This window comes from Mauremys reevesii, linkage group 10, assembly GCF_016161935.1.
Source record: "Mauremys reevesii isolate NIE-2019 linkage group 10, ASM1616193v1, whole genome shotgun sequence".
Classification (NCBI taxonomy): domain Eukaryota; kingdom Metazoa; phylum Chordata; order Testudines; family Geoemydidae; genus Mauremys; species Mauremys reevesii.
In genome coordinates, this window is record NC_052632.1 from 77,447,584 (window position 1) to 77,462,698 (window position 15,115).

General features: G+C 40.6%; 1 protein-coding gene across 6 annotated transcripts in view; it reads left to right on the forward strand.

Annotated features, from left to right (window-relative positions):
- Positions 1 to 15,115, forward strand: part of USP22 (ubiquitin specific peptidase 22) — a 172,104-nt gene that overhangs the window by 88,416 nt on the left and 68,573 nt on the right. For 5 of the 6 annotated variants that reach the window (XR_005585417.1, XM_039491142.1, XM_039491146.1 and 2 more), the window contains 2 exons: positions 13,046 to 13,159; positions 13,704 to 13,748. Coding sequence is in view for 5 of the 6 variants with exons in the window: in XM_039491142.1 (XP_039347076.1) it covers positions 13,046 to 13,159; positions 13,704 to 13,748 (159 nt within the window). In the remaining variant the exon portion in view is untranslated. The remainder of the gene's footprint in view (positions 1 to 13,045; positions 13,160 to 13,703; positions 13,749 to 15,115) is intronic. The other variant, XM_039491143.1, reaches the window with a different exon arrangement.

Below are 15,115 nucleotides of genomic sequence, written 5' to 3' on the forward strand. Positions count from 1 at the left end.
CATGCGTCAGTCTGCACTGCTTTGGATTGTTATCAGGCAGAACCCATCAGCATGGAAGCATGTCCTCTGGAATAGTGGTTGAAGTATGAAGGGACATATGAATCTTTAGCGCATCTGGCACGTAAATATCTTGCAACGCCAGTTACAACAGTGCCATGCAAACACCTGCTCTCACTTTCAGGTGAGAACAAGAAGCAGGCAGCATTATCTCCTGCAAATTATAACCAACCTTGTTTGAGTGATTGCCTGACCAAGAAGTAGGACTGAGTGGACTTGTAGGCTCTAAAGTTTTACACAGTTTTGTTTTTTGAGTGCAGTTATGTAACCAAAAAATAAATAAATCTGTGTTTGTAATTTACACTTTCACAATAAACAGTACACTACAGTAGGAGGTGAATTGAAAAATAGTTTCTTTTGTTTATCATTTTTACAGTGCATATATTTGTAATAGAATATAAAGTGAGCACTGTGCATTTTGTATTCTGTGTTGTAATTGAAATCAATATTGAAAATGTAGGAAAAAATCCACAAATATTTAATAAATTTCAATTGGTATTCTATTGTTATAAGTGCAATTAATCGTGATTGAATTTTTTGAGTTAATCGTGTGAGTCAACTGCAATTAATTGACAGCCCTAAAATTAATACAAGTATCAAAAATACAAATTAGTTGAAACATCACTTTGAAATGACACTTTCTCAGAGAGAGAGAGGAGTGACAAAAATGAACTTACCACATTTATTTGAGGCATTATGCAGTGATGAAGAGCGACAGTGGTGGGCCTTGCGGGGGAGGGGGCAGAAAGGGCTGAGGCCTTGGTGGTCCAGTTAGCAACGTTTAGAAAGGTGGTAACCCTAATAGCTACTTTATGATCATTTGTGTGCACAAATACCGATTTCCACACCCATTCATGGTAATTGCAAGCAGAACATGGCTATGGGTTCAGCTCATGTAATTGTGCAGCCAACTCATTGAAAATCAGGCCTTCATGTACTCCCTTTCCAGGCAATGGAGTATATTAATGGGCTTGGTTTCAAAAGCCTTTACATCTTTTGTAGCTTATTTCTTTAGTCCAGAATAAAATATTTGTCAAGCCTGTTTGAAGACTTCTAGAACAGTAACAGTTCTTACAGTTCTATACTGAAATAATCCTTTGAAGCAGCTTAGCTTTTATGGCATTAAATTCATTGTCCAAAATATGGTGTCATTAACCAGTGACGCATAGCCACAGTTTTGAACTACTATTTCTTTCACAACGCGCTCTAAGAAGTTGCACTCTTCTTTTTCTCTCTGAGAAAATGTCATTTCAAAGTGATGTTTTATTAGACTATGGGATCAAAGTCTTTGTAGTTGGGGGAAGAAAAATTTGTTTTGCTGCTGTCTGTCAGTTGGTCAGTGGCCATTGCTATGCGCTTGTTTTAAAAAAAAAAAAAGGGGGGGGGAGGGAGAAACAGCATACGCTGCTGAAATGGAAATTAAAGGGTCAAGTTAAGCAAATGACAGTAATATTTTTTGGGGGAGGAAAAAAAATCAGTCATGTACATCCTATTCGAAATGCATGTGCCTATCAGAAGTGAACTGAAATAAGCATCTTTTTTCCCAAGCAATATTTAACCCCAATCTAAGTATTCAAAACCCAAACTGGCCATTTAACATTAAACCTTTTATTTGTAATCAAAGTGACAAGATCTGTCCAGAACAGCGCGTGTGTCCCCCAAATCAAGAAGCATTAGAAGGCCTCTCTAAGTGATAATTACAAGAGTTCAGAGACACTGTGGTGCAAACTGGCCCTTAACTGTATTCCATACCCAGAGATATTCAAAGTTTAACCTGATTGTAGAACATAGTTAAGGTCCACTTCATGGCATGCATTGCTGGATTGTGGTCCTAGTTATGAAATCATCTCAGCATATACTTAAATGAATGATTTCAATGGGTGCTTAAGTGTTTTCTTGATTCTTAGCCTAGATCTCTGGACTGCTGTTGCTGCAGTGTAGACAGGCTCATAATAGCTTTTAGGCCCCAAAGTGCCTAAAAACACAGAGGAAGGCAATACATAAAAGTACTTAAAATAGAAAGAAGCTGTTTGAGGATTTATTAAAAAATTGAGATGGAGGAAGTAAGGGGTACCCTACGTCTCTCCCCTCCCCGCAAAGCAACAAATATCAGAATTTAGGATGCCCATGCATCTTTTCTCCCTTGTGGTGTTGAGTTAGAATATATTCATAATCGTATACTATTATTTCCACAGGAACTGCTGCCTCATTCAGTGCCTAAGTTGAATGATGTATAGTGAATTAGATGATGGTTAGTACCTCGTTTGTAGTTACCCCATGGTAAATTGAAGTAGCTCTGTTGAAACTAATGGATTGACTCTGATATTTACAGGGGCATAACTGAGCAGATTTGGGACCTCTGCACAGGTTGGATGGTGAGCAGTGCATGGGACAATCTTAGAATGTGGAAGATAGAAACTAAATAGAGTTCAGCCACTTCATTCACTATGTATAGTCTTGGAAGGATTAGATTTTTAAATTGGTAAGCATTGATTTCACCGTACACATGCAAACAGCAAAGTCATCATTGAGATTTACAGGTAGGCCAAAAAAAAATTAAATGCTACCTGAGAACTTGAGATCGATTTTTAATATTTAATTAATATATTTGTTTGATACCTGATATTGACAGTTTGGGTTTTAATGGTTATGAAAGAGTTTAATGGATGGGTGGCGGTGGTTGAAGTTGCGGTGGAAATCTGAGGCAGTTTAGATTGTCTGTCTGTTCAGTGGATAAAAATGTAATTGATGTACCTCAAGTATATCATTGGTTTCATGATGCATTTGTGCAGAAATTCTTCTTCAAGATGGTCCATGAAGAGGTTGGCAGATTGGGGACCCATCTTAATACCCGTGGCTGTTCCCATGGTTTGGTCAAGGTGTTTTGTTTTTAAAATTCTAAGGTAGGCACTGGGCAGCAGCAAGTGGGGAGGGGGGCTGGGCCACTGTGGCCCAGGTGTCCCTCGGCCTTCCCTGGCCTATTATACCCTCCACCCATGGTTCAATCCCAGGTACAGCAGTTTGAAGACTTTGGGTTTTTTTCATAAGCTGTAGGTCCAGTGACAGTTTTTTTGGCAAAGGCTGAAAAACATTGTTCCCCAAGCTCCTATCTCAAATTATGTGGCAAAACAGTTGTCCTGCTTGTGTGGACAGGGTCAGCTGTGTAGCAGTTATAAAGTTTCATACTCCATTTACATTATCGTGTAGCTGTAGACCTAGGGAGAGCCTCAGTCTGCTTTATTGGATTTTGTTCCAACCATATAATTCCACAATTCTTAATATAGTCAGACTGACTATAGGAAGGCGAGTTTTTCTGTAGAGAGAGAGAAGCAGGTTTTTCATATTTCTGAAAGCATCACTATAGCCTATTTAAGGAAAAAAAAAAAACTTGAGGGACAGTGCTTGTTTGAAATGAGGGAAGGAGGAATTGGCCTGCTAAACCCAGGGTTGTGAGTTCAATCATTGAGGAGGCCATTTAGGGAACTGGGGTAAAAATCTGTCTGGGGATTGGTCCTGCTTTGAGCAGAGGGTTGGACTAGATGACCTCCTGAGGTCCCTTCCAACCCTGATACTCTATGATCTATGAATAACAGCTGTGTAGCACTGACATACTCATAAGTGAACGGTTGCTATAGCAATGGGGTGTGAGTGTGTGTTTATGTGGGAGTTTGAGCATTTCAAAAACAGAATGTTTTTTAAAAATGTGTGTGGTTTTTTTTTGTTTTGTTTTTGGAAGATGCTGAAGGCGTGTTTGTTGTAACTCCTATTGCTTTTTACCTTGCAACTTCATTGTAAATCAAAGCAATCTTAATTAGATATATATTTTAAATGCTGTTAATAGAATTTGAAGGATGGATGATATTGTAATTTTAGTATTGTCAATTTAATCACTCTGGTAATAGCTTGGAGGCAGTATTGAGCTTCCAAGTAGGTTGTTAACTCGCAAATGATGATGGAAATTTGCAACCCCCTCATCCCTGTGGGTGGTGTGAGAAACCTTGCTTCTCACCTCTCTGTGCCAACAGGACACCCGCCATATTTTAACATGTAGGCTGGGGTGGGGAATGTGGAAGAGAAGGCCGTCAAAAGTTTTACTTACCTTTTGATTATCATGAAGAAGATTTGTGATTCAATTGATACACCAGGTGGATCTGTCTACAAGTTTGATTCCTTTTATGACTTACTGTGCTGAAGGTCTGAGGTTCACTCAGTCAACCTGAGAATTCTTAGCAATGATGCAGAGTGTTTCCAAGCCTCTCAGCAGTGGGTAGGGAAGCAGGAAGAAGGCTAGTATGTGCCTATCATTGTACTAATACACCAAATCCTCAAAATGTGGGGTGAAGTTTGGAATGTCCTTCCCAATGGATGTCAGAGCATTGTTATTCAGGAGGCTGGTAAGGATAACACCTTAGGTGAGTTTGGGGGCATGTTATTAGACTAAGCATATTTTGTAAAAAGGTTACCATAATTAAGGCTACGATTTAGTCACAGGTATTTTTAGTAAAAGTCACGGACAGGTCACAACCAAAAAGTCACAGTGACCTGTCCGTGACTTTTACTAAATACCCCATACTAAATCTTAGATGCTGGGGAGGAGGGTGCTCTGGTGGTTGCTGCTGCTCCTGGGGGTGGGGGGCAGCCCAGGGCCCTGCCACCACTGCTGCTCCTGGGTGGGGATGTCCTGGGGCCCTGCCGCCACCACCCTGGGCCAGGGGGCAGCCTGGGGCCCCACCACCGCTGCTGCTCCTCCAGGCGGGGGCGACCTAGGGTTCTGCTGCTGCTCCCAGACCTCTACTCCAGTGTAGCGCCCGGGACCAGTTGCCTCGGGCCGCCAGAGCAGCAGCCGGTGCGGTTGGCCCCAGGACCGCCCCTGTGGCTCAGGCAGCCCTGGGGTCTGCCGCACCAGCCACTTCAGCTGCCACGGAGGTCATGAAAAGTCACGGAATCCGTGACTTCCGCAAAAGACTCACAGCATTAACCATAACTAACCTTTTTGTCTTTCCTGTCTAACAATACTGGAGGCTCTTAATAGAATGAGAAGGCATTGATTTAGTGTTAGTGGTGTTATTTTGGTTCTCTCACGAGTTTATCAAAGTTTATATGAGAACTCGGACCACAGAAACATGAACATTATGGCTTTTGTTCTTACAATGGATGTGGAGAGAGCTACATTTTTGTATTTCATAGTTAGAAATAGCCAAGACCCACATAAAGTTGATAGCTGCTTGACTTAATTTATAAAGGGGAGATTTTGCAAAGGAGAGATCCATGGCTCATGCCCACATTAAAATTTTTATAGCTACTTCTAGCAAGATGGACCCATATATGCAATGAGTTGCAAAGGGAAATAATTTTTTTAAGGCATTGGTGTGGGCTCAAATTATTTTTCTGAGGGGAAAGTTTTATTATTTATTTACATTAGTGTCCACTTTGTGCTAGGTACTTTTCAAACATTTAAGAAGGACAACAAGCTCACAATGTTAGTTTTTTTTTCCATGCAGGTTATATCAGACAAGCATGTCCCCATATTTTTATGCTATATTAGTGATGCCCATCCTTTAATGTAGTACTTTAAACAACAGAGGGAAATAGAATGCAGATAATGGTGTTTTGAACAGGGATGTTGGAGGAGTAGGTTTGTTTCAATGCTACATTTAACTATATTTGTTCCTCTTGGGTCTGAAAGGCACAGGCCATACAAATGCATTTGAAGCTTCCAAGAAAAATGAATATAGTTAATCATAGAACGATTGAGGTCTGCGGTGCAATAAAATATATGATACGATATTTTTGGCAATGTCTACAGTGACCCAAGAAGTTTAGGGAAAAATGATGAAAATTTTCCTGGTTTAAAAGTGAAATGTTTTATAGATTTGTAACACATTGTGATTTGGGGTTGAAATCCACTCTTGAAGCCTGTTTAGGGTAGTAGGTTTCCTTGTTTGTTTTGTTTTGTTTGTTTGGGGGGGGGGGGTTTGCTTGCAAGGTAAGTTTCATTATTATGGAGTTGCTCAGCAAAAAACTCTCTCAGATGTATATCAACCAAACTGAGTATGTATCACACATTTTTGAGGCTATTGTAAAGCATAGTGGGAGGAGAAAAGCATATAATTGGGGACAGAGGTGTGGTTACATCTATACATCATAAAAGTGTCAGTAAATTTTCAGTTCTATCTCCGTTGGGCCTGATCCCTCACTGAGCTCCCTTCATTAAAGGCCAGAGTAACATGTTTTCACCCGATTATGCAAATATTCATAATTAGTTTGCAAATCACACTTTTTTAATATTCATTCTTTCTCTTCTGTGTTTCATTATTTTACCATCTGCTTAAAAACAAATAACTTTCCAAGAGGCATTCCCTGACATAAACCTGAATGTTATCTTGCTGTGTATATTATGCAGTACATGAATATAAATAGTACTTAGCAACAAAAATTAAGTGGTCACGGTTGATTTGCAGGAACATACACTGAAACTGGAATGATAAAGATTATTTAGCACAGCCCCCTGGTGAAAAGATAACACACCTCTCTGTGAAGTGGTCCATGTTGAGTTGTACAGAACCAGTTTTGTTGCGTTTCAGTCAAGTATCGTGAATGGAGTGAATGGAAAGACTTAGCAGAATGAGATCCACTGACTCTGAAGTGGTCACCTTTGCTTTTTTACATATTGCAACCTAACTCCCACAGTCTCCCTGTTTCTCCCCTTAAACATTGTCACGGAGGCATCAGCAGATTCATTTGGCAAAACAAAAAACTCATGCCGGAATGCAACACTTTTGTTGGCCCAAAGAGGAAAATGGGGGAGGCAGGATTGGTCCCTCTAAATTTAATGCTTACGGTTGCCAAGCCTCCAGGATTGTCCTGGAGTCTCCAGGAATTAAAGATTAATATTTAATTAAAGGTTATGTCATGATGAAATCTCCAGGAAATACATCCAACCAAAAATAGCAACCCTACTGACATCTGAGCTGCTTTCCTTAAGAACTCTCCAGAACTTGGGGGGGACACAGGAATGTTCCGGGGCGGGAGGTGTGGTGAGGCCTGGGCCAGCCTCCCCCGGGGGTGGGGAGAGAGCCCTCCCAAGCCCGGTTCTGCCACCAGCCCAGCTCTACCCTTGCTCCCTCTCCGCCCCCAGGCCAGCTCCACTTCTAACCCCAGCGCCTTCTCCCATCCTCGGTTCTGCCCCCAGCTCCACCATCAGCCCAGACTCCTCTGCTGAGGAAGCCTTGGCTGTACATTAATGCAGGGGACGGGACGGGGGAGATGACAGATTCCATTACTGTTAAAGGGGGGGGGTGCAACAGGAAAAGTTTGGGCACCACTTCTCTAAACTGTTGTGAGTTGTGTACATAAAGGTCTGCTAGGAGATCAAGTTGAGGATCTTGTCAAATGTAGTATTATCGAGTTGGGCTTTTGTTCTAAGGGGGAAAATGTTAGTATGGAAGATATAAAAAATGCTATATGTTGGAAAGTTCCTCCTTTTCTATATATTAAAATTCTGTACCTTGCCTGCACTATTACGAGTAAAACTGAATTTAAGTGAGTAGCTATCCATTTTGCGACTCATCTAATAGCACTATCAAATACTTTGTTTTGCATACTTACTGGTTTTTTTAGTTGTATTCTACAAAAATAACAATTTATGGGACACGTGGGAGAATAGTCTGGGTATTACGTTCACGAAATCTGATAAAATAACCATGGGGGGCGGGGGACGTATTCCTCTATAGGATTTACAATTACTCTTTTCTGTGTCCATGCAGTCAGCTCCACATACTTTCTGTCCCTTCTGTTGGAAGGTCTGTGGCCAGTGCAAATGACTTCTGCACATATGGTGGCGTAGAAGGTGAACAAAAACTGTATACAATATAAACACAAAAAGCACTAATTGATAAAGTTTGCTGTATTTTTGAAAACAAAATATGTATTGGTTTTATTTGAAAATTAAGCGGCAACCAAAGAACAAATTGTCTGATATCTAAGAAGAAACAAGTTTTAAAGTTTCAAGGGGTAACCATGTTAGTCTGTATCCACAAAAACAATGAGGAGTCCGTTGGCACCTTAAAAACTAACAAATTTATTTGGGCAAAAACCGCTTCAGATGCATGGAGTGAAAATTACAGTTTTAAAGTGTTTTTGATGCTTCAGATCCTACTGTTATAATGATCAGGGCCCAGAAACAGTTGGTATGTACCCATACATTATCCCAACCCCTTTCTGACCCTGCTAACATCTCTCCACCCTTGTCAGTACCAGCTGGCCACTGGTGCAAAACTTCAACACTGCAGCTGTCTGAGACTGCATAGGTCAATTGCTTTCATGCTCTTATTAGCATGTGCCAGTAGAGGGAGCCTCACCAGAGCCACTTACAAGGATGGGTGGTTTTTGTGAGGAAGCCGCAGTATTAGGAGCTGCTACAAGTATTATTTTCTGCTCTGGTGGAAGGCTGATTGCAGTAGCAATAGCAGCAGTAGTAGGAGGTGGTGGTACTGGAGGAATGGAATGTGTTTAGGAAAGGAGAGCTTGGTGCCTGCCTGCAAGTAGCTTGGAAGCACCAGAGCATTCCCCGAAGCCACTGGAGTAGTAGCAGATAAACAGGAGAAGCAGTCCAGGAAGAGTGGAGTGCACCCTAGCAAGGAACCTGAGGCACTGATGCACCCAGCTAGGTTCCAGACTGAAATAAGACATTCTATCTAGGTGCTTTAGTAGTGGGTGGAACTGTGGTGGTGGACAGAGCTTTGGAAAAAATAGGTGGTTTTACTCTCCAATCTAGCCACTGATGATGATTTGATGCAACAAAAAACAATTTTTTTCATTGGTGGGGGGGGAACAAAAACTTTAATACACCCTTCTTACAAATGCTTGAAAGAAGTACTAAAAAGTAACGCTAAAATACTGTGCTGTTGATGTGCATACATAAATTCAGCTAATGCTAATTAATGAGTTGTGTGCTTTAAGGGAATAGACTTTTTAACTGCAAAGAATGTGAAATCATTGCAGTTAAAATAGCATTAATTTCTAGTTTTTGATCATGTATATAAAAGTAGTCTGACCTCACTGGGATCTGTAATGGAGACATTTCTATCACAATGCCTTTGATGTGTACACTGGCAGCTGAAGAAATGTGTAGCAAGAGAACTCACATGGTTTAACAGTGTAGGCTATAAGTATTCGTTCCAATGGAAATAGCTTAGTTTATTTCCATAGGGTTAGGGTAGGCAGATAAATTAATGTGTAAAAAAGAGTCATAGCAAGTAAGTTGAAAACCACTAGCTCATTTAGAATCTTAAATTATTTGCCAATTAAAACTTTTTATGGAAGATAAATTCCATTATTTTTAATAGTAATATAACTTCCTGTCCTTCCATTCTCTTGTAATGAAGCATGTATGTTTGAGCGGTTTCCTTGGTACTTGAGATAATTTACCCCAAATCTATCATCTTGTTAATGATATAAAGTATTGGAGTATATACAACAGACTTTGTACTATGCACATAGGGATTCTGAAGGAGGACTTGTCTTTAAAAGCTCTTAATCAAGCATTGGAACAATTATGAAATTCTTCCAGCCTGGTGGTTCTGTTGTCCTTTGTTTTTTATTCCATAGATTTCCTTCTCACTCTACTCTGAATGAGGAGTGTCTCTTCAGTATGGATGTCTCCTACAGGATTCCCTACTGACTTTGGCACCCAGCTGTGTAGAATCAGATTGATATATAACTGCAAACACACTCTCTATGCACTACATGACTATTGGCTCTAAAGATAGTTTGAATATATAGTAAAAGCTGTGCTCTAGAAACCAGCTCTTCTGATATCTCCCAATACAAATCTTCAATAGGGTTGCCAGGTGTCCGGTTTTCCAACAGAACATCCATTTGAAAAGGGACTTTGGCGGCTCCAGTCAGTACTACTGACGGGGCCGTTAAAAGTCAGGTTGGTGTGGCATCAGCAGGTTCCCTACCTGGCTCCACATGGCTCCCTGGAAGCGGCAACGTGTCCCTGCTGCTCATAGGCGGAGGAATGGCCACGGGGGCTCTATGCGCTAACCCGGCCTTCCTCGAGCACTGGCTCCACAGCTCCCATTTGCCTGGAACCATGGCCAGTGGGAGCTGTGGGGGCTGCACCCATGGGCGGAGGCAGCATGCAGAGCTGCCTGGCTGCGCCTCCACCTAGGAGCAGCAGAGACATGTTGCCACTTGCAAGGAGCCGCCTGAGGTGAATCGCCCGGATCCAGCACCCCAAGCCCCCTCCCGTGCCCCAATCTCCTGCTCTGAGCCCCTTCTCACATCCAAACTCCCTCCCAGAGCCCACGCCCCGCACCCTTCCTGTGCCCCAGCCCTGAGCCACCTCCCGCACCCAAACTCCCTCCCTCCATTGGTAAGTATAACTCTTAGTTAACTGGAATTTTTGACTGTCACTCCCCCATTCCCCCAACATGCCAGATAACAAAGCTTTTCCTGTTGTTAGTGTTTATAGAGTGCTTAATAGATCTGAAGGGTCCAGTAGCCTTATTGTGCCCTGAATAATTGTACAACTTTACCTGATTTTGGCTTCAGAACCAATACTCTAGGGTTAGAAGTAAATCATCTAACTGAAAGAGGTACATATATTGTTCAAAATTGTTTATTGTTGAAGAAAATGAAGACTAGATAACACTGGTAAAGTACAACCCTAGTGTAAGCAGATATTGTACAATTCATACCACTACTTCTGCCATTTAATTATGACCTTCTAACAATTCTTACTATTTCATTCCAGGGTATCACCTCAGGTTAGACTCTCAGCCACTTTAATAATAACGCCTTTATGAGAATATCACTAATTTGTTTTCTAGTAGTGCCTAAATGTCCCAAATCGGGATCAAGACAACATTGTACTAGGCAAGTACACAACGTAACAGATAGTCCCTGCCCCAAATTGTTTACAGTCTTAACAGAAAAGATAGACAAGCGTGGGGAAAAGATATAGCATATAAGCAGAGTGATGGCTGGTAAACACCATGTTAATTCCTTTTTTAATAAGTTTCCCTTTTTAAAAGTGTATATAGTGGGTTATAGTGTGAGCAGGGGGACAGGATGAATTAATAAAGCATAGGAGTGAAAAAAGGAAGACTAATATAGAGAGGGGAGGGAGGGAAGGTTAGAGGGGAATATAATGAGCATAAAGAGTGAAGTTGCAGCGGAGAGACACTGAGGAAAGGGTTGAGGTGGTTTGAAGAAAATGTCTCGCAATCAGAAAGGAAGAAAACGTGTCTAGAATCAAAAAAGGGGGGAGGGGGAGAGAGGTGGGTGGAGAGTTGGTCAGGAAGTTCCAAAAGTTCTGGTAGTGGTGCTGCTTTGAGTTCTAGGTGAGCTAATGGAGTTTCTTGGCTTCGAGGGGCTGACTCCACCTGCAGTTTGTCTCCCAAATTCGACTGGCTGGGGCTGGGCAGGAAACTAACTATATGAACCCTGGTGCACTAGGTGTGGGGAGACTAGGGTGACCAGATGTTAAGGGGAAAATATCAGGACCCGTGGGGGGGGGGGCTTTTTGTTGTTGTTGTTGTTTGTTTTTTTTTTTTTTTAACACTCACCCATCCAGGAGTTTGGCGGCAATTCGGCGGAGAGCCCTTCAGTTGCGGACAATCTTTGGCAGTATTTCGGCGGGGGATAATAAACCTTGCCGCCAAAGACAGAAGCACCTGCTGCCAAAGACCATCCCTGAATGAAGGACTTTCCGACGAAGACCAGGAAACAAAATATTGGGACAAATGGCGTCCCGACTGTAGTCTGGTCGAGACACGGGACAAACTCCTCAAAATCGGGACTTATCAGGCCATCTGGTCACTCTAGGGGGGACCCCAGAAGGGGATCCCCACTTTGTCTGGCGGTAGTGAGCAGCACAACCCCAGTTGCATTTTGTTTTTAAAATCTGCTGTAGAATCAGCCAAAACTATTTCTATTAATCTTCTTAATTTGATAATGGTTTCCATTGTAGAAAAATAATTTAAATTTTGTCACCTTAAGCTGGGAATAAAGGAAATTCAAAATCAGAAAAATGGAGGAAACAGCATCTTAGGGGAAATAGTGGTGGTGTTCTTAGTTGTCCTAAGGATGCAAATCATGCTCTGTTGCTGTTCATAGCTAGCAAATTCATCATTTGGCAGCACCCATTCGAATTTTGTCACTTCCCTAAGTACACTATGGTTTGATTTGTTTTGAATGACTGAGAATCAACAGCTTGCTATGATTAAAATTATTAAATTTATTTCTGTGTCATCCAGTGTATTAATAAAATGTCTTTTGCCTGGTCACCTGACACTTATTTTTATTACAGCTCTTTCAGTTACTTAATGGCCTGCTACTATTTGACCTGAAAGAAAGAGGACTTTTGCAACATTGGTCATAATTAGTTTGTCCAAATTAAAATTGAAAGAAAAAGCTAATGTCAGCAGTAAACAACTTTGCAAAAGATCATTGGCCTGAACAAAAGCACTGAAAATTTTAATATATTTGAATGTTTAATGCCTGATCTATTTGAATTTTCATTCAGGTTTTAAATATACACTTTGAAGTTATTTAATGAATTTGAACAAAAACACCTGCATTTTCTGTTTTAGAAATAGAAAAAGTAAATTCTCCCCAGCATATCAACTCTTCAGATTGTGGTATAAGACTAACTCTGCATGCCTAGTAATCAGTTGCTTTAATTATGGCTTTTCATTACTTGTATCGTGCATTGTAATTACTTATTGCAGAATACAAGGCAAACTTGAGCCAGCTAACACTTTACCATTGGTGTCGTCTTCCTCTGCCTTTACCAGTTAGATAACTTGTACTGTAACTGAAAAATCCCGCAACAGGTTTTCCAATTTCTAATTGCACAGACATTTTTGTGCAGGAAAGAAGTACATGGAAGATAGGCTTCCACGTTTGGCATTCTTTCTTCTAGATTTGAACTCACTTTCTTTCTCTTTTCCCCCCCTCTCCCCTTTCTGTTTTGCAGCCATAGACCTTTTGTATGGGGGTATATACTGCTTTATGTGTCAAGATTACATATACGACAAAGACATGGAACAAATTGCCAAAGAGGAACAACGGAAGGCTTGGAAATTACAAGGTTTGGTTTTCCTGCCTGAATTTCTTATATTTGTTTTTAATCATACCTGTCCCTCCCATTTGTCAATGGCAAAAACCAGTAAGGGGAAGAGAGAGATCTTTAGGGACAGTAGTGCAGACTGTGGGGGAGAGATTTATAGATATTGCTGTCCAGGAGCTAGACTGTTAGTTTAATATGTGCACCACACTAAATTATAACAAATATTTTTATTTTTTTTTAATTACAACATAATATAAAATCCTCTATCATGATCATGGACAACTTACCTCATGTCATCAGAGTGAGATCTATATCGGGTAGAAAATGTAACAATCTACCTCTTAGACTATCTTAGGTATCTCAGGCAAGAAATCTGTTCCCCTCACATGAAATGCCACCTTTGTCTGTGATTTTTTTTTTTTTATAGAATGTGCCAGCTTACATACACACACCCATTTTCTGATTTTCCACACACAGTATATGTGTAAAGATATTTACACACAAATATATGTACACACATTTGTTTTGTTATTCAGTTTGCTTTCCCTAATTTTTTCTTTTTTAGCCTTCACCCCAACAGTGGTTTCTCACTACCAGTGTACAATGACAGGTAAGACGCGTGGGCTGGCGACGCACTTCACTAACAAGCGTCCCTTTGCTGATTATCCTGCCATGTTAGACATGAATCTCATAATGCAGATCGTTTTCCTCTTCTTTTGGTTATGTTTCAGGGATCCAGTAATAATAATGTACTTCATTTCCCATATCCTTCCCTTGATTGAGCTACTCCAAAGCAAATATTTTCCTTTTGTGGCGGGGAGAGGACATATTGATTCTCTTAACCAATCTGAATAGTGTTTAAAGGATCTCGTGTGGAAACTTTAACATCTTCCATTTGTAATGGTTCCTAGAAATGTTTTTTCTTAAAGTGAGGAAGTCTGTTTTTGAAGGCAGACTGTTTATACCCGATTATACACTGCTCTTAATGAATCTATGGCATCCCTTTCCAGTGTGATAGACCTAGCCAGGTGCTGAAATAAACTATTCCCACCCTCACTTTAAGACATTTTTTAGGAGTAGCAGCTGTAGGTATATTAAGCAGACTTTAACTGGAACATTCTTGGTGTATCATGAAACAGCTGCATATTGACTTACTCCAAAAAAAAACCCCAAATTCTCCTTTTTGCACCTTACTAGAGTATTTTGAAGCAGTTCAGTCAGGAAGGGAAGGTAGTAGAGGATCTTAGAACAAGAAAATCATGGCATGAAATGCTTTCCTGCAGAGTATTTTGTTGCAATTATCGGGGAAAGTATTTTTAAACCTTGCATTTGGTCTGTGCTCCTCTATCTTTAACTCCTCAAATCTGTTTAAAATTTGCTTTCTTGAGCCCAAGAGTTAATCAACCACAAGAGCAAAACAGTTGCTCAGGACATAATCGGAATTATGGATAGGACTTTTCCTATCCTTCATTTTAATGAGTAAATTCAAAGAGCATTTTCTTAATTTCGCTGTCCCCAGGAACAGCATCTCTGTACTTTCTGAACCAAGACACACCAGTCTGCCTTCCAGCAGACGTTAGTGGTTTTAGAACAGTCCAGAAAGAGTTATGTACCACGTTTTCAGATGTAGGAGTCCAAAACAGGAATAAACTGTTAAGATATAAAATGTAGCTACTTCTGTTCCTGAATTCAAATTACAGAAATATGCAGTATAGATATTTTCTTTAAAGCTGTGGCATAGGATTCTCCATTTAAAATGTTTCATTTTGTAACTTTCCTTTGTGATGCAATTCACTTAGACATTTTGTTGAGAAATGCTGAAAACACGTGCATACTGGAGGGATAGTAGAGAATTGTCTTCTCATCCACAAGAACCTGTACTGTACAGTGGTTCATGTCATTTAAATGACAGCAGAGTTATAAATAATCTCCAAATAGGATGCTAGAGTTAACAATACTGCTCAGAAACTGTTTGAA